The following is a 20,675-nucleotide window of genomic DNA, read 5'->3' as shown; positions in this document are numbered from 1 at the left end:
ATGTTTGTGTCTGGGTATTGTGTGTCTGTGTACGTGTAAATTATCGTACCTACTCAAATACTAGAGGCAAGCTAGAATAAAATTATAAGATCTTGACTTTATTCCAGTAGGGATAAATAAAACTACATATTCAGTATATCAACACATATGGCTCTATTTTAATAAATTATTTAAGTTATATATTAATTAAAGTTCATCTTCTCCTCGGCCTCTTAAAGAAATTATAAAAGGGGTCATCTGGGAATATTCTGAGTTTTCCACTATAAAACGTTTCGATTTCTTGCAAAGATTTCCCTTCAGTCTCTGGTAAGAAGAAATAAAGATATATAGTGCCAAGGAAACCGAAGGCAGCATATGTAGCGAAGGCTCCCCATAATCCTGCGCCCATTTCTAGATTTATAAATGTTTTAGACCCTAGGAACATGAATACGTAGTTACTAGCTGCGGCAACTCCTTGGGCTGATGCCCGACTCCTGTTGAAGAAATAAAAAAAAGGTTGAAATACATATTAATTACATTGAAAAACTAATAAATATTTATGAAAAACATTAATTGTGGAAGCAATTTCATCGACAGATTCCTGTCTTGTCCAAAGTGACATTTTAGGAAAAAAACGTAGATTTGGAATTATTTAGGGTAACATTATTCGTATTTTCGTTTGACTGAAGACTCGACTTAATAATCGGATTTTTAACCTAGTTCAGAAAACTTACCTGAACGGAAATACTTCTCCCAGCAGCACCCAAGTGATTCCGGGGCCAGTGAAGAAAGTCAATATGTAGAACAATATCAAAGGCGTATAGCTAGTTTCCTTTGGAAATGTCGTCACATCATATGAAAATACTTTGTCATCTAATTTGGTCCTAGCGTATATACTGAGACCTATGCAAGCTACAGCAGTTCCTAACATGGATACTATGGCTGGTTTTCGCTTGCCCAGTAATTTTATGGCCGCTACTAGGCATAAACTGCTTATGCATGTGATTGCTCCCACGAGCATCTACAAAAACATAATGTATATTACAACTCTATAATGTGAATAGGAATTTAACTGTTAAAATTGTAATATTTGGACAGATGATGAAATAAACGATAGTATTTTGGTAATTATTTGGATATGTGGTAATAAATTGATAAGTTGCTGTAGGTGTGGCTGTAGTGAAGTGACGAAATTACAAAAAAATGAAAAAATAAAATCGTAAATAAATACTAATTTTTAAGCATGTAGCGTCGGACCTCTCCATTAGACAAAACGGTAATTTTCAACTTGGGTAAAGAAGAGCCAAATGCCCACTTAAACTTGAAATATCTAATCAGTAATCAAATAACATAACAAATCGGTAATTAATAAAGGTAATAAAAGAAAAGGGGTCGTGTCTATTTAATGTTATATTATAAGTTATACATACCACAATTTGTTTTCCATCATTAGGCATGCCAAAAGCGCCACAAACATTGACCATGTTTGGTTTAACTGGCGTCAGGCCACTCATCACGTAGAACATGAAGTATAGAACTATCAGTTGCAGTGGCCGTAACGTTTCTTTGCAAAACATCACATATCTGAACTTTAGAAAATTCCTGAAAATTCAGTTTCAGTTTATAGTTTCGTTTATCAGTTAATATTTTAACTGCAGTGGTAAAAATCTTAAGAATATACGACTGAATTATTATGCAGTTTCTAACTTCATTATTCGAATCCTTTTACCATTATATTATTATCATACAAATCCAAGAGTTTACTATGTAATTAAAAGATTTAGTTGCACTGTCTTTTCTTTTTACGAATGAGCTATACAGTGCAAATATACTATATTCTGGTTTCTTTGTGTTAAATCATATTATGCAACTATAGTTTTATGAGATATGCAAATATTTATGCTTGCACGTTTATCACGAGAAATTGGTCGTGACTCAAACTAGATTGGAAAATCTAACTTGTGAGATATATCTAGATAAATGCACATAGTATGTACATAAGTAGGTACGGTATGCATAGATACGATAATATTATTCTTATGTTGTTTTGAAAATATTGCTGATATTCTGAGAGTTAAGAACACTGTTCTTGTAAATTGTGAATATGTAATTTACCATGTCAGTTTTTAAAATAAAAATATTTTGGTCGATAAAAGACTACTACTTAATTGTACATTTTTCATTATTTCCACTTTCTTACAACTTTTAATTTTAGGTGGTATCAAAATAAATAATTACACGTTAATTGATGTTTAAATATAAAGAAATGTGTAATTGCGACTTTAATACATACAATCCTATACCTACATATATTTAGTTTTAAACTTTTAAATAAAATAATTTAAGTGTAGGTACTTATATAACAATTCGAATTCGTAACAATTTTAAACAATTTATGTTTTATTTTTGTAATATCTCAGATTTCTTAAAAAAACAGCGTTTTATCTTTAAACTGGGTACATAAGTTTTTTTAAGTCCTTTGTGAAGAAAATATTAGATAAAATTTAAAATACATAATTGATTTATAATATTACTAGGATTACCTTTTAATCGGGTTCATGGAATCATGCTGGCAAGTCTTATCCTGTTCCGTGACGCAAATGATGCACTTTCTCAAGTTCTTAGAATAAACGGATAGTTTGTCGAATTCCTCCTGAACGTTCTGTGGTTTGGTCCAACCGCGCAAGTAGCAGAGGGCGCTTAATGCTTCCTCGTCTTTGCCTTGCACTAGAAGCCAGACGGGTGTTTCTGGCACCTGGAATGTATGGAAATTGTAGAAATACTTCAGTGAAACAACTTATTAATAGAAATAGAGCAGATAAGGAATTATTTCCAGTTAAACAAGGAGAGTTTAACACAGGATGTTCTCTTGCATGTAGTATAAAAAATATAATCAAAATACATAATGCTGTATAGTGTGCGAAACATTGGGTTAATACTATAATGAATAAATCGGCGCTCAGAGCTTCCTCGTCTTTGCTTTACACTAGAATCCTGGCGGGCGTTTCTAGCATCTGGAATTTATCGAAATTGTACCAGAAATGCTTCATTAGTTTTAGAATGAGTTGCTCCTAGCTAAACCGATTAAAAAAATCCCGTTTAGAAAGTAACTAGATGCCATTATTTTTATACCGGGAAAATAGGTCGAACAGCTAGTGAAAAAAACATTGTCCTCTCATACTTAAATCTAGCTAATATAAGTTAAAAGGTTGCAAATTATATAAGAGTATGTTTAAAATGCATGGCAGACATTATTATCTACGCTGGGAGGAACTAACTTCATTACATAACCAATAATTTTATGTATGTATGGCGGTAAATTGTTGCTTGTTATATCATCATTATATTTAATTTTACCTGGGTATATTTTGAAATAACAAAACTACTAACTATATTTATTAATTCGAAGATATTCTGAAATAACTAGTTTTTATGAAGGGGTCTATTAAATCTCTCGAAACAAAGATATTTTTTATATTAGATTAAAAAATACTCACCAAAAGTACCAGGAGCATAGAACTAATAGGAATTGCTAAACTAATGAGCGCTGCGTATCTCCATGTGACCACCGTCCCAAGGAAGTACATAGCGAATACTCCCAGGGATGTGAACAGGAGTGTGATCGAACAAAACGCACCTCGTACGGATGGCTCACTGTGTAAGAACCATTAGTAGATATTATTATTTATTAATAATTAATAAATAGTTAATTTTATTGTTGTTTTGCACAATATTGTTGACGTTTGGAGTTCCGTGTGAATAATGCCTGTATTGGGACTAAGGTGCATATTTTTTTTTTTTTTTTTTATCGTAAATAGGTAGACGTTTGACCGCTATCCTGCCTGATGTAAAACAGTGATGCGATCTATTTGGGAGCACGTCTACCCAGAAGAAGCCTATTCACTCTGGACTTGAAGAGCTGGATATTGTAGTCTAGGGGGAACACCGACGATGGAAGAGAATTCCATTCCTTCGCAGTTCGGATGAAAAAAGAATTTGCATAACGCTGCGTACGTACATGAGGAATGTCGACTGTGAAGGGATGGAATCCCATTCCCCGTCTAGATGTGCGGTGAAGAAATGGGGAAGATGGAACCAGGTGGTGGAGTTCATTCGCACATTCACCAAAATGAATTCTGTAGAAAACCGATAGGCATGCTACTTGCCGGCGATGGTCTAGACTTTGGAGGCCACGACGAATTAATGAGGGATCGCCAATGATTCTGCAAGCACGTCTCTCCATTGATTCCAAAGCACCAAGGTGAGTTTTGGCGGAACCCGCCCAAAGATGACTACAATACTCCACACACGACCGAATTTGAGCTTGGTAGAGTTGAAGGAGCTGTGCCGGTGTGAAGAAATGTCTCACTTTTGCTAATATGCCAAGCTTTTTGGCAGCTACTTGGGCTTTGGATTCAATGAATTGACGGAAGTTTAGATTTGCAGAAATCGACATACCCAGTAATTCGAGGTTGGGGGTTAATGCTATCGGTACATCATGGAAAGAAGGAGAAAGGTGAAGTGGATTCCGCTTCGCAGTAAAAAGACATGCCTGTGTTTTGGTAGCGTTAAATTCAACCAGATTATCATTGGCCCAATTCGTGACGTCCAGCAGGGCTGAGTTGATACGCGAAATCATGGCCTCCCGTTCAAATCTGATACTGACCTGAGAAGCTTGAGCGCATTGATATCTACATTCTAGGTACACTTTACCTATTTTAGTATGTGTATGGTATAAAAATATGAATTATAAAAGGTTTTATCGTTGTACTGGATAAAATTTATAAAAAATTTTGAAAATTCTCTCACGTATGGAAAGCTAAAATTTTATTTTATGGCATGTTGCAGTTTTTTAATTTGTATTCCGGTCAATAGAGCCAGTCCATCACGAAATACAAAAGTATGAGTTAGTTTCGTTTAATAAAATAAACCTACTGTTTTAACTGTAATAAATAAAGGATTGACAAGTTCATCTATAAAATGCTAATATAAAGACCTAATAAGAACGGAACAGAAAGATTAAAATAAGACTTGAAGTACCAATAATCATTCAAGGGACTCCATAGTTATCTCAAGCATTCCTTATTGATATCTATTTTGTATGTATTTTTTATCTCCATACGTTTCATTCATTTGTTAACTAATCTATATTCTGAATCAAAAAATTCATTTGAAGCATTGACCTAAAACTATGAATTATCTATTGGTATCTATGATAGCTTCATAGTTTTCGAAATAAGTACTTTTCAATATCATGGCTAGTGACCATGAGCAATACCTGTGAGCAATACGATGACAAGTTTATCTATTATTTCGATATTCCAATAGAGTTTTAGTTTTTATGTGAATTAGCTTTTTAATTTTAAATTCTAAAGATATTTTTATCATTCCATCCAAATAATTGCTTCAAAATAAATGTAACATTACAATACAATTGGTTCATATAAATGTTTATCTTTTCACCGTAATTAATGAGGATCCACAATTATTGTAAAGTCCTCGATACAACTTTCATTATTCAGTGAAAATATAGAAGCAATTAATTTAAATATTGATAACGACATGTAATTAATTCGTAATAAATACCAAGGTTTTGTGTACATGTTTACCTTATTTCCCCAACATAGGAGTTTATTGGTGCCTCCATAATGCCTGTACCAAAACCCAGTAATCCATTGGCGATAAAGAGAGATGGCAAGTTCCATGAAAAATACATGAGAGTCCAAGCAATTAAATATGGCAAATTGACTAGAAACGTTCCTTTCTTTCGCCCAAAGTAATCTACTAGCGGCCCGGAGAGCAGAGCTCCGGCAGGCTGAGTGAGATACGATAAACTACCTGAAAATACAATAATTACATATTATTATAGTTAGTCTTATAAATTGATTAGTTTTATATTTTTAGTTTTATATTATTCAAATGATTTATAATTATATAAATTTTAACGTGGGTTCGAACCCCGTCCGGGATAGATGTTTTCCTATTCTAAAAATTAAATTGTTTAATGTTAGGGAAATAAATTATCGAACGGGAAAACGTTTTCATTGTCTTACAAGTTAGAGGAGTAAGAGCATGTTTTTAATTTGAATATCTTTCTCTTTTTTTCTACGGAAACACTTAAAATTTTCCCATCGGGTGAAGGAAATTAACCAAAAACCTTGAAAAAATCACATTTACTACATTTGATGAATAAATTGTTTCAAGAACTCGACTTTATACATACTTAAAAATTGACATTATTTTCTATCAAAGAGTGTGATTAAGAATGATGAAGAAAACATGTTTTTTTTTTATCGAATTATTCGATTATTAATATAATACAAGAAATCTCACCGAACCACGAAGCCTGTGTTTCGTCTAGAGAAAGACCTTCTTTAGCGTTTAAAAGGTCTGGCAACGCTATTGTAGCGAAGCTAATGGCCATACCCAGGTTCAATAGCAAGAGATTTGGCGACATAGTTGCTATTGCCTGAAATATTGAAATATCAAGTATTATTATTTATTCACCACATACCTAATTACCTAGTTATGCAGCCAAAACCCGCTGACTCTATATTTTAACAGTTTACATAAATAGTAATACGTGCAGGAATGTGTTTTCTTTGTTGCAGTGTTATGATTTGTAAGGGAATGATTATGGAGAATCGCCCACTCGAACGTCGCGACGACATCCTTAATCGTTTCCAAGAAGACGAGATCTTCATACCATGATATTGTTTTAGTCTAAGTTTCGTCAGTTATACTCTAAGCATCTCACTGTAAAGACATTAATTAAAGTCTTATTTAAATTAAATAAATCTTTTTTTAAAAAGACATCAGCGGTCGCTCGAACTTGACTGGCGCAGCCGGTAGGATTTTCACGTGGAAATCTTTATTGAGTAATCCTTATATTACTGTTTTCGCCGGAAATTCAAAAATCAGTTTCCGCGAATAATTAAGTGAAAGGAAAATCGATAGGATTCCGCAATCCTCTACTATCTTCGTGAAAAACTCGAAAATCAGTTACGCGAAAGTATAAGTAGAAAGGAACTGTCTTTACGCAGAAGTGAAAATCTCGAATCTAATAAAAATACGTCAAGTGAACGTGTGAAGTGTCGTGCAGTGAAGTGTACAGTGTAACTCAGGGAGAATGCAGATGAGCAGCTTGTGAGTAAACCTTTTCACTTCCCTGTCTTGTCTCATTTTTCCATTTCCAATCAACATCATTGGAACATATATGTTAATCTGGTTTTGTTAAGCACAAAAATAGGCTCGCATAATTAGGTTGCATATAATAACTACATCGTGTAGTACTTATTAGGTTAAGAGTAATATATTGTTTGTTTTAAAATTATAAATTATAAAAATTAAAAATGGAATCTTTCAAATTAATTCCACAAGAAATCCTTAATATAATACCAAAATATGATGGTAGTGAAAGTTTATTAAATTTATTTATATCAAAGAGTGAATACGTTATAAGAAATTTTAAAGTGGAAGGGAATCGCAATCAGAACGAGTACCTTTTTCACGCGATTACAAGTAGGCTAGTTAGTAAAGCGGCCAGTCTACTAAGCGAACACCAGGATATTGTATCGTGGGAGGAATTAAAAACTCTCCTTTCCCAACATTTCGGGGATACACGATCCGAGGAATGCATAGCGTTAGAGCTAGAGTCACTAAAAATAAGAAATGGCGAATCGTATAATCAATTTTGTCAGAGAATTCAAAGTATTAGAAGTAGTTTGGCAGCCAAAGTCAATAGGCTGACAGACACAGGTATAAAATCCGCGAAAAACATAATCTACGATAACGCCGCATTAAATGTATTTTTGTATAATTTACCGGAAGATTTAATTAGGATAGTCCGTTTAAAAGGATGTACTAATTTAGAAAATGCTTTAAGCACCGTCACCGAAGAGGTGAACTTCATTAGCCAATATAACGCTAAAAATAAAATAGTTAAAGGAAACGCGCACAATCAAATGCGTCCAATACAACCTAACTTTATACCTAACTTTAAACCGATTTCTAATAATAAATTTAATCAGCCAGTAGGTAATAATAATTTTAAATTCGGTATTCCTAACCAACCGCAGGGATACAGACCAAATTTTAACCAAAATAAGGGATATAAACCCCCTACATTAAATCAATTACCACCGAACCGAAGTTTTGGCCAATTCACCAATCAATTGCGTCCACAAACAAATAATTTTAATAATTTTAAATACGGTATTCCTAATACAGGAAATTTTAAATTTGGCATACCTAATCAATTCCAACAGAATCCATTACAAGATTCTGATGTTTCTATGCGCACCGCGCCGCCAATAAGACAGAACATGTTAAAAGACGAAAATTATGAAGATGAAGCAAATTTCTATGTTAATCCGCCACCCGAAATGTGCATGGATAACGAGAACAAATATTATGAGGTTGAACTATTAAATTATAGCGAGGAAAATCTTCCCGAAAATGCTTCAGACAATCAGATAAATTTAAACTATTGCAATAGCATTCTTAAATTACCGCATATCGTAATACCGGAATTAAATTCACGTTTCTTAATAGACACCGGTAGTGACAGGTCTTTTATTAGCCCCGAAAAGGCAAAACAATTTTATTCTAAGCAAAGATTTTATGAACCATTTACGGTAGTAAGTACACACGCACAAAGTGTACATTACGAAGTAATAAAAACAAATTTACCTGAAACATTTAAAAGTTCAGATTCACATAAATTTTATATATATAGTGTAGACAAGAGATACGATGGTCTCGTAGGCTCGGATTTATTAACAAAATTAGAAGCGAAAATTGACATGAAAAACCAAGTTTTAATTACTAAAACATCTAAAATTCCAATCATTCATGTAGAAGATTTTGAAAAGAATAAACAATTATTAATTAAAACGCCGATTTTACAATCTCCTGATTGTTCAAAGCCAATTAGGATTAACGCATTAGGCGAAAAGGATAATATATCAATGATCGTAAACGTCGATAAAAGTAATCATAGTCCTCGACGTAATTTAAATGTACCATTAGATTCAAATAGGAATTTAGAAAATATAAATCAAACTCCAATGGAAATTTCTCCAAATTCAGAAAAAACCGATAGTATTTTATCTATAGGAAGTAGCACCATAACTGCATCTGAAAAATCAAAAAATGATATTAGTAGTACTATACATTCTGCTGAAGATATAGACACAGAAGGTATACTTATTTTACAAGAAGCCGTGGACACGAAGCCCAATCAGGTTCTCGTATTTCCCTGGAATAGAAATGAATTATCAGTTAAAATCACAAATAGAATTAGACAAAAAATAATGCAAGTACACTTACCTTTAGATAATGTAAATCTTGTTAAACAATTTCTTAAAGAGTATACTAAGCCAAAAATAAAATACTTTTTCTTTTTCGAAAATGAAACGCATAGGAAACAATTTACCGCAGCTACAATTAATCTCTTTAAAAAGGGAACAGTTAAATTTTATGAATGTACAAAACGCGTTATCTATGTTAGTAACGAACAGGAACAACGCGAAATAGTTTTAAAATATCATGAAGGTAAAAATAGTCATAGAGGTATTAAAGAAACATTAATTCATTTAAAACGAACGTATTATTGGAATAACATGGATCAAACAGTAGCGAGTGTGATAAATTCGTGTGAAATTTGTAAAAGAATGAAATACGACAGAAATCCATTAAAACCGGAATTACAATTATCACAGACTCAAGAATACCCTTTTCAGGAATTATTCATAGACACATTTACTATAGAAGGAAAATATTACCTTACTATAGTTGACGCGTTTAGTAAACTAGGTCAAGCATTCGAAATTGATACTAGATCAACCCCCGAAGTGGTAAGAGCACTGATAAAATACTTTTCATTATACGGTGTACCATCAAAAATAAGCGCAGACCCAGGCGCCGAATTTAACAACACGTTATTAAAAGAATTATTAGCATTTTACAAAATTAAAATACATATAGGGACACCGCATAACCCAAATTCGATGGGAATAGTAGAACGTTTTCATTCTACTATCATAGAAATTTATAGAATCGCGAAATATGAGCGGAAGGTTACCGACGCCGCATCAGTAATGACATATGCAATAATGTCATATAATCATACCATACATAGTACAACGGGATTAACGCCATTCGAGGTAGTTTTCGGTCATACAGAGTCGAATGACGCATTTCACGTAGATTTTAATAAACAGTATACTCAACAGTTAGTTAAAGATCATGTTAGAAAAACTAGATATCTTTATAAATATTTAACAAATAAAATAGTTGATCAAAAACAACAAACCATCGATAAACGAGGTGGTGAAAAAGAAATAGACATTGATTTAGGCGATACGGTATTTATAAAAGGCGTAAATACACGTCGCAGTAAGGATAAACCCCGCTATCAAAAAGCTCAGGTAGCAGGACCAGTTCATAGGAACGTGGTACCTATCGTTACTCAAAAACGAAAGACTACAGTTCCAATTAAAGACATAAAACGCCCTTCGCAGGTGTGCACTGCTGGTAGCTCAGGCGATCCTCAGCCAGGCCCTTCACGTGCAGCAGATTAGGGACAATCCAGGCCTTCTACCCTTAAAAGAAGGAAATGCCGTAATTACGTACGACACATGGATAGTTATTAAGATATTAGATTTAGAACCTATATACGAGGATTTAGAATTAAATTTAAATAATTATGTAGAATTAAAGAAATACATAAATAGTTGTTTTAATATTAAGAATTTTGATTTAGATTTTAAAGAGGCACAAATTCAAACAGATTTTATAATGAATATTACCATTAATAAATATAAGCAATTAGTGCCATCAATTAGAATAAAACGTGGTTTACTTAATCCAATTGGTTCTTTTATTAAAGCAATTACTGGTAATATGGATAATGACGATGCCATAAGATATGAACAGTTAATTAGTAAATTAAATAACAAGCAAAACGCTATGGATTACAAGGTGACTGTCATAACAGAAATGATGGGAAAATTTAGCAATATTATAAATGTTACAGGAAGCAATTTCATTCAAATTAAAGAAAAACTCGATGAAATTAATATAAATTTAAATAAAACGGAAACATTATTATTAAGTCATAAGTTAATTCATTTTTATAACATTTTTACACACAATTTTCAAATAATTTATACTAGATTGAATGAGATTGAAACCGCATTATCTTTTGCAAAAATTAAACTTTTGCATCAATCAATTATTGATACCGATGAACTTGTGTATATCCTTAAAGAAATAGAAATTACGAATAAATTAGTGTATCCTGTAAACTTAGAGAATATTGTTAAAATAGAGCAAAGTATCGAGCTTAAAGCTTATGTAAAGCAAAACCAGGTTAAATTCATAATGCATATACCTTTAATTAATAATGAAACTTATAATTACTATAAATTGATACCGTTACCTGTTCATAATGATTTTGATAACATTACTTCCATCATCCTTCCTAAGTATCCCTATATCTTAGTGAAAGGGTTGAAAATAAGCATGCTCGCGCAGCCCTGTGCAGAACTAGATGAGGCACGATTCCTTTGTCCTGAAACGGAAAGCACATCCTTACTGCAGGACAAATGCATTATAGATCTTATTAATTTTTCAACAAACATAAGTACATGCCTTTCATTACCAGTTAGCATTGGAGATTTAAAGATTGAATTTTTACAACTTGATCGATGGCTCGTCTACACCAGAACTGAAATAATTATATCAAAATTTTGTACTAATGAGGTAAGCCATGAAAAACTCCGTGGTACTTACCTGATCACTATAGATGATAACTGCTATGTCAAAATACAAGACCACACTCTGAGAAAGAAACAATCTCAAGGCAAGGACATTGTTTCCACCAATATACCGATTATTAATTTACCACATATAAGGAAAGCAGCATCAACCGGTGAAAGAAAACCGTTAAACTTAAAGGAAATCGACCTCACTGATATCCACCTTTTAAATTTACTGTTGAAGAAAAGTGAAGTTATGAGTGAAAGGACAATCAGTGAAAATAGTGAAAATAGTGCTATAGATTTTAAGGGTATAAGTATAGGAAACATAGTTCTAACAATTTTAATTATAATTTTATGTCTTGTATTCATAGTTTATAAGAAATCATTTAAGAAGGTTACGCGAAACAGTAATGTTCGAAATCATCCCCATCCCCTTGAGGATAATCTCGAACTTACGGAGGGAGGAGTTATGCAGCCAAAACCCGCTGACTCTATATTTTAACAGTTTACATAAATAGTAATACGTGCAGGAATGTGTTTTCTTTGTTGCAGTGTTATGATTTGTAAGGGAATGATTATGGAGAATCGCCCACTCGAACGTCGCGACGACATCCTTAATCGTTTCCAAGAAGACGAGATCTTCATACCATGATATTGTTTTAGTCTAAGTTTCGTCAGTTATACTCTAAGCATCTCACTGTAAAGACATTAATTAAAGTCTTATTTAAATTAAATAAATCTTTTTTTAAAAAGACATCACGCGGTCGCTCGAACTTGACTACCTACCACAATAAAAATAAATACCCAAATGTTTTGACCAATACACGAAAATGGGGCAAAAGGGCAGAACAACGTCTACGACAACGACAGGTAGTAAGTACTAAGTAGCATACCTACATAGTATAAGAACTAATATAATGTTATATTATTAGTGTTATAAGCTCAATAGGTAGGTATGAGTAAAATGTATTTGTCAAACCACAAATAAATTGCTATTAAAAAGGTATTTATTTGTCTGTAAAAATTTTCTCGTTTCGTAGTGCATCCGTTAGTACATCCGTTTAGTCGTTTTGCGTGAAATATATTTATATCTATCCATCATCACTTACTGCATTTATTTTTGTAGAATTATATATAACTGCAATACTCCTTGTATTGCAGTTATTTGAAACATAGGTATCAAATGATTGTAGGAACAATTGGTCTATCCCAAAATTCGTCTTTGTCATAACCAGTTGATATATAATAAATTGAACGAGGTTATATCATGGATCGATTCATACTCACATGTTTTTTGTGAATTGTATCTCTGGAACTTGATACATTAAACTTGTTTAAAAGCAAAAAAAGTTGGTCAATGTTTACTTTCGAATAACGGGTTAAAATTTACAGGTAAATATATATAATGTCGTAACGGCCCTTCCAATTATTTTTAAAGTACACATCAAACATTCGAAAAAGGAAGGAATAATGAAGGAGCTTATTAGGAAAAGAAATGTGTACGATTAAAAAACTTTTATTATGTTCTCGAACTTTTCCAGACCCCTTTGACGAACAATTAAAGGTTAGCAGAAATGTATGGAGAGGATAAAGTAATTATTAAAGCACGATATTATAGCCTCTAGTAGAAGCTTTGAAGTTTATACATAACTATACATACTAGTATACTATGGTTTATAGTTTATCTTTTATGTTATATCAAACATTTTGTATTGATGATGACAATGGAAGATCAGCAGAAATGTAAGGAGAGGGTTAAAGTATAAAATGCAAGATATAAGATATTACCAGAGGCTTTGAAGTTTATAGTATTAACAGCAGTCCATCTGTTCTTACATTACTTTGGTTTATCGTATACAAAATTAACATTATATAATGTTAATTCACAACAATTTCCTATTAACTAGGAAATAGATACAAAGCAATAAACATCAATACATATAATTATATTAATGCATGTAGGTGAAGGATTTTGTCTTAGAAAATTTAGGCAATCAGGCCGTCTCCCTAATCTTATTATTTGTATAATTTAACAAATATTAATGTTTTAAGATTTAGATAGTTAAATAATCTTACACGAGAATGTTTGGGCTATCAAATAAAATATAAGGCTAAGTTAAGGTTACTTACTTAGTTTTAGTAGCAATTTCTAAATATCATTTAATTTAACTAGGGCCATGGAAAAGCATAGGCAGTAGCCACGATCAGCAATAACTATTTTTTTAACTTTTTGAGGTCTTACTTATTTGAGTTAGGATTAAATCTATATATTTCCAAATTCTCACATTTTCAGATTTCAGTACTAATTGTACTATTGTGTTGTTAATTGTTATTTGTGAGTCTATTTATTTTTATTACGTGAATAGCATTTAATTAGGGCACTGGTGCAGGGTGCTACTGCTGATCTAAAACGCTTATGATCTTAAAAAATACCTCAGGCCTATAGGCAATAAGTACCTATTTCATTTTATAACATTATAGTTCTGCTAGCGAACACTTTCAGTAACAAATTTATTTGTAGTTATGTTAATTTGTACATGTATTATATGTTTCTAAATATATATTAAGCGATTTCAATGTCTTGTAAAATTGGTCACGCAAACGCATCACGATACTCCATACGAAGTAGGCATATACATAATAGGCAATTTGTACTAAACAATGCGGATATATTTTTTTTACGTACAAACAAAGACAACAAAACCATTTAAGTAACTCTGCGTTTCTTTTAGAAGCAGCCACGATTTGTAGCAGCCAAGGTTTGCAAGATCGTTCATGTAAGACGAGACCAAATTTTACCTCAATTAGTAACCTAAAAAGATCATAAACTACAAAATTTCATCTCCATTCTTAAATATAAACTGACATCCAGGGAAATTTCTATTAGATTCGTCCGTTTCAATGATTATAATCTTTTATCCTGTCCTCTATATTTAAGGAATGGTGATGGTCAACACATCTACATACAGCTTCTTGACATGCGTGTTTTCAAACAAACAAACAAACAAACAAAAATACTTTATTGTGCACCACAGAGAAAAGTACAAATAAGGACATAATACATTACTTAATAAAAGAGCACAACAGGCGGTCTTATCGCTCAGACAGCGATCTCTTCCAGACAACCTGGTGGACAAGGAGACGCAGTGCAAAAGTAATTAAAAACAGGGCAAAGTGCACTAAGAACAGAAAAATAAAATAAAATAAATAAATTAAAAATAAATAAAAATACATATTACATATATTAAATAGATAATAATATAAGCTTATAAATATACATAAACATACACATATATACATATACATAATGTACATACATAATATAACTACATAAATACATACAAACAACATATATTATTATCGATATTTAATAGACAAGTGAAATAAATAACAAGTTGCTGACGGTTTGTAACAAAGCCATTTAATGCAACAAAACAATAACCGAAGAAAAGAAGATTTATAACACTATTATAATATTAGATACATGAAATAAATACAATGCGGCTAATTTGCAAGTCGCACATTCTCTCGGCGCCGTTTTATTATTATTTTATTCGATTGGTCTTCATTAAATCAATCGCGAACATCTATTTCTATCAAGTATAATTGAGATATTATTAGGATTGTTTATATTTTGACCGACGAAAATAGCTGTTACAAGTAAAAGTAAACCAAAACTTGCCAAAACTGATGTCCTTTACAATTTACATGGTTCTATCAATTTTTTATCCTTATTAGATTTTAAGTAATGGTGGATTTTAAATATATTTTTTGAAGTGAAACTTCTTTAGGCGCGATGAGAGTAAATTTCAAGGCCATGTCATGGAGTAAGGCGACGATTTTGTTATCTATATGAAGAAGCATCAGCAGAAGAATCTATCTGAATTGCCAAAGAAGTTTCATTTCTGACACGTAAAATATAAATAAAGAGCGTGTGTGTCGAACACACGCTCTTTATTTATATTTTGTAGATAATATCCATCAAACAATTATTTTTATGATACTCATTTCTTGCTCAATACAAAGTAAATAAAAATTTATTAGTGTTTAATTAAAAAATGTTACTTTGTTGATAAATGCGCAAACAAAACTTAGATCCGTTGAATAAAACATTCTTATCGTTGTACAAATGTAAATATAACCATTGAACAATTATTTTAATATTAATTATCTCATGTTGCGTCGATTTTCATTTTGTCACGTTTTTATAGTCAAGATCTATATTGAGAAATATATAAAAATCTGTTTCAAAATTGTGTAAGTATCTGTACCGGAAGAAGATGCTTGAATGTTCAATTCAGACTTCATTTTTATTGACACAATCATAATTAATAGAATAATTTTTCATCATTTAAAATATTTTCAGAGAAAATAGTACTTATAAACGAATATTCTTTTTTGAAAATGTTTAATTCCTACCTACTTACAAATAGTTATATTATTTAAATGTAACAGTTACTTCAATTTTATCTCCCTTTTACACAGGACGAGATAATTTTACTGAAAATAAAAAAAGACGTGTGGCACTCGGGGACTGCCGCGGTAAAGCTATTGCATGCTATGCCTTCAAGCCACACCTCCGTGCCCGTCGGAGTGGGGAGCGTGAGGTTTTTTCGTTACGGAATTTCTGGATTCGGTCCCCGCGTTCAAGGCCCGCGAAAGAAGCTATGCAATAGCTTAATAAATTTGTATTTAGATTTAATCTTGCATTTGACTCACAATTCACAAAGCAAAAGTTACGGCGATTGGCTTATAACCTAACTGCACGGTGCAATAATAAACGGATGTAATTCATTTAAAATTGAGCGTATAAAAAGACTTCTTTGTCAGGAGACCATGTCTGATTACGTATTGAACTCTCCTCATTCATATGCCGTGCAATAAATATGTAGAAAATGTATTCTCAAATACACATAAGTAATTAATATTTGCCAAGTGGGATGCCCTTTTAATCGTATGACAAACTTCTACGTTAACAAATGAACGTTGCATGTTCGAAGCAAATATTATCATATCGTTTATTCCTTCAATTATAATACCCGCACTTTCATATTAGTTTATGAAGCATACACATAATTTCAATTTTAAAACCGCATTCGTATTTTAACTGAACACTTTCTTATCCGGTTAAAATAGGTCTGATAATTAAAAGGCAATTAGGCTATAAAATTAGGTATAACGGTTTGATTGAAACATTAAATATTAAGAACTTTTGTAGATTAAACAATAATAAATAATTAATTTAATTTGACTCACCTGTGCTCCTATTGACCTGATCCGACTTACGGTCGGGTGCTTATCTTCTATTTGTAACTTTATCACCATTTTGAACTATTTGTTGCGAATATTCACTAAATAAATGCCTTAAATTTACTTTGGTAAAAACATTACGTCCTAAATCACAATAATACTGTTATACTCTTCGTTACTAATTTTTCTTTGAAAATTAAAAACAAAATGTGTCACGTTGCGTTGGTGTTCCCGCGCTAAAGGTTGTTTTTTTTTAACCGATAGAGAGCAGTGACACAGACACCTGCATCGTTCTGACGGTAAATGTTAAATGAAGTGTTTATAACAGTGGCGGCTGTCAGTCATTTAGGACGCAGCAGTAGATAAGTGACCGTATCATAATTTTCAGTTTAATATTATTTTATCTCATCGTAAATCGATTTAATTAATTTGGTTTTCTTGTTGTTAAATTTATCTATGTAGGTAATGCAAGTTGAAGGTATGTATGCCATGCCAGTAAGCCAGAGCGCAACTCCAGTCTCGTGCATTGCGTACAATAAAAAATAAATAGTAGATTTTTATTTGGCAACAAAAATACATGTACGTGAAATTTTGACTTAGTTTTATTGAAAAATATTTGGACATTAGGATAATATTATTGAAATCCAGAAATAAAAACCGGCCAAGTGCGAGTCTGGAGGTTGGAGGCGGTGGAGTAGCAAGGCTAGCATGAATGAACGACGCGACGGTGGCGCCATATCACATATGGTAATCCCACTTATAATTTGAACTATTAATACTGTACTTCAAACATAATATTATCACTGGCTATTTAAATTGAATGAATCAGATTTATTGTTCCACTTATCCTTTGTTTAGTTTATACTTTCTTTACGTGTGAAATGGAATTACATATATATGATTCAGAGAAGATAATAAAATAAGCACATCAACTCTTAGATATGACCTAATACCTAATATGTATCATAGCACTGTCTATTTTCTTAAGGATTTTCTTAATAACATGTTGATGATATTATTCTAGGAATGATTAATTGATTAGACACAAAATTTTACTGTCGAAATTTTATATTTATTATATTATGAATGAACTAGCTGTGCCCCGCAGTTTTACCTGTTGGTCTTAGCGTGATGATATAGCCTATAAGCCTTCCCGATAAATGGGCTATCTAACACCGAAATATTTTTTTAAATCGGCCCAGTAGTTCCTGAGATTAACGCGTTCAAACAAACAAACTATTCAGCTTTATAATATTAGTATAGATATAGATAAAATGTGTTACTAGACATTAAACTATTCAAATACTATACAGAAGAAAAAATTTTATCATTAGGTAATTATTATCGGTGATATATCGACTAGTTTCAAGATAACAAAATTATAGTACCTAATCCTCGATTGCACTTCAAGTCTTGTATCGGTAAATTGAGAAATATCATATGAAGAGTAATAATCGATAAATTGAGTTTTCGAATGAAAATCTACTGATATTTTTAAGTGATTTTTTTTAAATTGATTTCAATTTTCATTAGTTATCTATGCTTTTCTGCAAAATGACGTAAAAGCAAGGGCGGATCCAGCTTTAGTGCCAGGAGGGGGGTCACATAGACGTGGTCAATTTTCAAAAGCTATATTTTGGTAATTTAATTGATACGTTGATTTAAAAAAAAATGGTCAAGTGCGAGTCGGATTGGCGAACCAAGAGTTCCGTACAAGCATTTTTATATGTTTTAATATTAAATTTATGCTTTTTGCGATTTTTCCTTTATCTGTGCTATAAGACTTAAGTTTCTATTAAATAAAGATTAAATATCTAGATTCTGTGTTCACGGGAAGTACCCTGTAGGTTTTGATTCCTGACAACACTTGCGAATGTTGATAAGCATGAAATGTTTAATGTATATGTTTTAGCAATTTTTCCTCCATCTGTGCTGACATTGCTTTTAACCAAATTTCAGAACTCTGTGTTCACAGGAAGTAGTACAATACCTATAGATTTTGATTCCCTTGCGATAATGTCGAAATTTGCGATAATTTACGGCATAAATGGCTGTATCTTTTGATTGCGTTGGCTTATAAGTTTGATTTTTTCACAGCTATAAGGAACCGTAGATTTGAGTATTCGGTATGAATTTCAGATTGATACCTACACGCGTTCCTGAGAAAAAGGGTCTTCACAGGCAGACAAACTTGAAAAAAATATATTTTTTGCAATTATTCCTGTACTGTACTATAAGATGTTGCTTTGTACCGAATTTCAAGATTCTGAGTTTACGGAAAGTACCCTGTAGGTTTTGAGTTTTGATTCCCTTGCGAATGTCGAAATTTGCGAAATTTTTCGGCATTTACGGCTGTATCTTCTGATTCGTTGACATAGAAGTTTGATTTTATTATAGCGTAAAGGTATTTTAGACTTGAGTTTTTGGTATGAATATCAAGTTAATACATGTCAGCGTTCATGAGTAACAGGGTTGTAAGTTAAAAAAATATTAAAAATTTATTTTTTATATTAACTATAATCTAAGGAAAAAATCATGCTTTTCGCAATTAGTAAACAAAGTCGTTGTCTCTGTGCCTATGTCCCTATGTATGATTAAATCTTTAAAACTACGCAACGAATTTCGATGCAGTTTTTTTAAAGATACAGTGATTCAAGAGGAATAGCATATAATTTATAAGGTTTTAGAGAAAGCGGGCGAAGCCGCGGGTGGTAATGCTAGTCTGCGTTATAAGACGTTTAATTGTACTAAATTTCATGACTCTGTGTACTCGGGAACTACCCTGTAGGTTTTGATTTCTTAGGGAGTGTCGAAATATTTCAGCAATTACAGCTGCATCTTTTGATTGCGTTGGCTAAAACTTTTGAATTTTTCACAGCATCAAGGGACCGTAGACCGTAGAATTTCGACATTAGCAAGGGAATCAATACCTGCAGGGAGCACCCTGTCCCGTAAACACAGTCTTGAAATTGAGTAAAAAGTATCGTGTTATAGCACAGATGTAGTAATAACTGCGAAAACCCTAATTATTTTATTTAATTAAATAAAAATGTATTTTTAAATAATTTTAAACTTATTTTTATTATTTTTTATTATTTATTTTTATATTATATGTTTAATAATATTTTATATGTACATAATAACGCTTACTTACACACAAAAGTAGGAGATAGACATTGTTATGACACAAGAAACAGAAATAAAATTGAAATGCCATTTTTCCGGCTAGCTAAAGTTAAAAATTCATTTATGGGCCAAGGTATACGCTTTTACAACAGAATTCCTCATTATATTAAAGAGTTTAGTAGTTCTTAATTTAAAACTTATATAAAAAATGTACTTATCCAGAGAGCCTATTACAGTATTAAGGAATATATGGAAGATAAAAACCCATGGAGGGTTGTCGCGTAAAAACCACAGGACAGTTCTTTGGCATATTATGATAATATATTATGATATTACATATGTAATTTGTAAAATTGTAAATCTGACATGATTAAAAAGAGCAACTATGGAGTTTCTTGCCGATTCTTCTCCGTAGATACTGCTTTCCGAATCGGTGGTAAATGTTAAAAATATGTTCTTAATGACGTTTCAAAAGTGCTTCTAGAAGAAGTCTAATTGAATAAATAAATGTTTGAGTTTGAGCTTACAATCCCTTTACTCATGAACGTCTACATG

The 20,675-nt window shown here is 32.0% G+C and overlaps 2 protein-coding genes across 2 annotated transcripts; one reads left to right on the top strand and one right to left on the bottom strand.

The window, feature by feature from the left end:
* Positions 1–129: 129 nt before the first annotated feature.
* LOC149899689 (facilitated trehalose transporter Tret1-like) lies at positions 130–17,297 on the bottom strand. Its single transcript, XM_090113566.1, has 8 exons — positions 17,001–17,297; positions 6,313–6,448; positions 5,589–5,817; positions 3,477–3,633; positions 2,523–2,734; positions 1,410–1,581; positions 714–1,000; positions 130–473 (listed from the first exon to the last, which is right to left on the bottom strand). Exons 1-8 carry the CDS (start codon positions 17,067–17,069, stop codon positions 194–196), a joined length of 1,542 nt encoding a protein of 513 aa, XP_089969692.1. The 5' UTR covers positions 17,070–17,297; the 3' UTR covers positions 130–193.
* On the top strand, positions 10,780–12,525 carry LOC149899690 (uncharacterized). Its single transcript, XM_090113567.1, has one exon. It carries the CDS (start codon positions 10,780–10,782, stop codon positions 12,244–12,246), a length of 1,467 nt encoding a protein of 488 aa, XP_089969693.1. The 3' UTR covers positions 12,247–12,525.
* Positions 17,298–20,675: the final 3,378 nt, after the last annotated feature.

The sequence above is a fragment of the Colias eurytheme genome, chromosome 20 (assembly GCF_061535395.1).
Source record: "Colias eurytheme isolate Ceu_HAF_F1 chromosome 20, ilColEury1 Martin Lab GWU primary, whole genome shotgun sequence".
Taxonomy (NCBI): Eukaryota; Metazoa; Arthropoda; class Insecta; order Lepidoptera; family Pieridae; genus Colias; species Colias eurytheme.
Note: the sequence above shows the minus strand (reverse complement) of the source record. Positions and strands in the feature narration are given on the sequence as shown.

Bases quoted from the DNA above. Each gene is read 5' to 3' on its own strand.
- LOC149899690 (XM_090113567.1), top strand. From the start codon at position 10,780: ATGAATATTACCATTAATAAATATAAGCAATTAGTGCCATCAATTAGA.
- LOC149899689 (XM_090113566.1), bottom strand. From the start codon at position 17,069: ATGGTGATAAAGTTACAAATAGAAGATAAGCACCCGACCGTAAGTCGG. The intron at 3,634-5,588 runs GTAAACATGTAC...GTTCTTACACAG, and splicing joins TCCTATGTTGGGGAAATAAG to TGAGCCATCCGTACGAGGTG. The intron at 1,001-1,409 runs GTATGTATAACT...ATGTTTTTGTAG, and splicing joins ATGATGGAAAACAAATTGTG to ATGCTCGTGGGAGCAATCAC.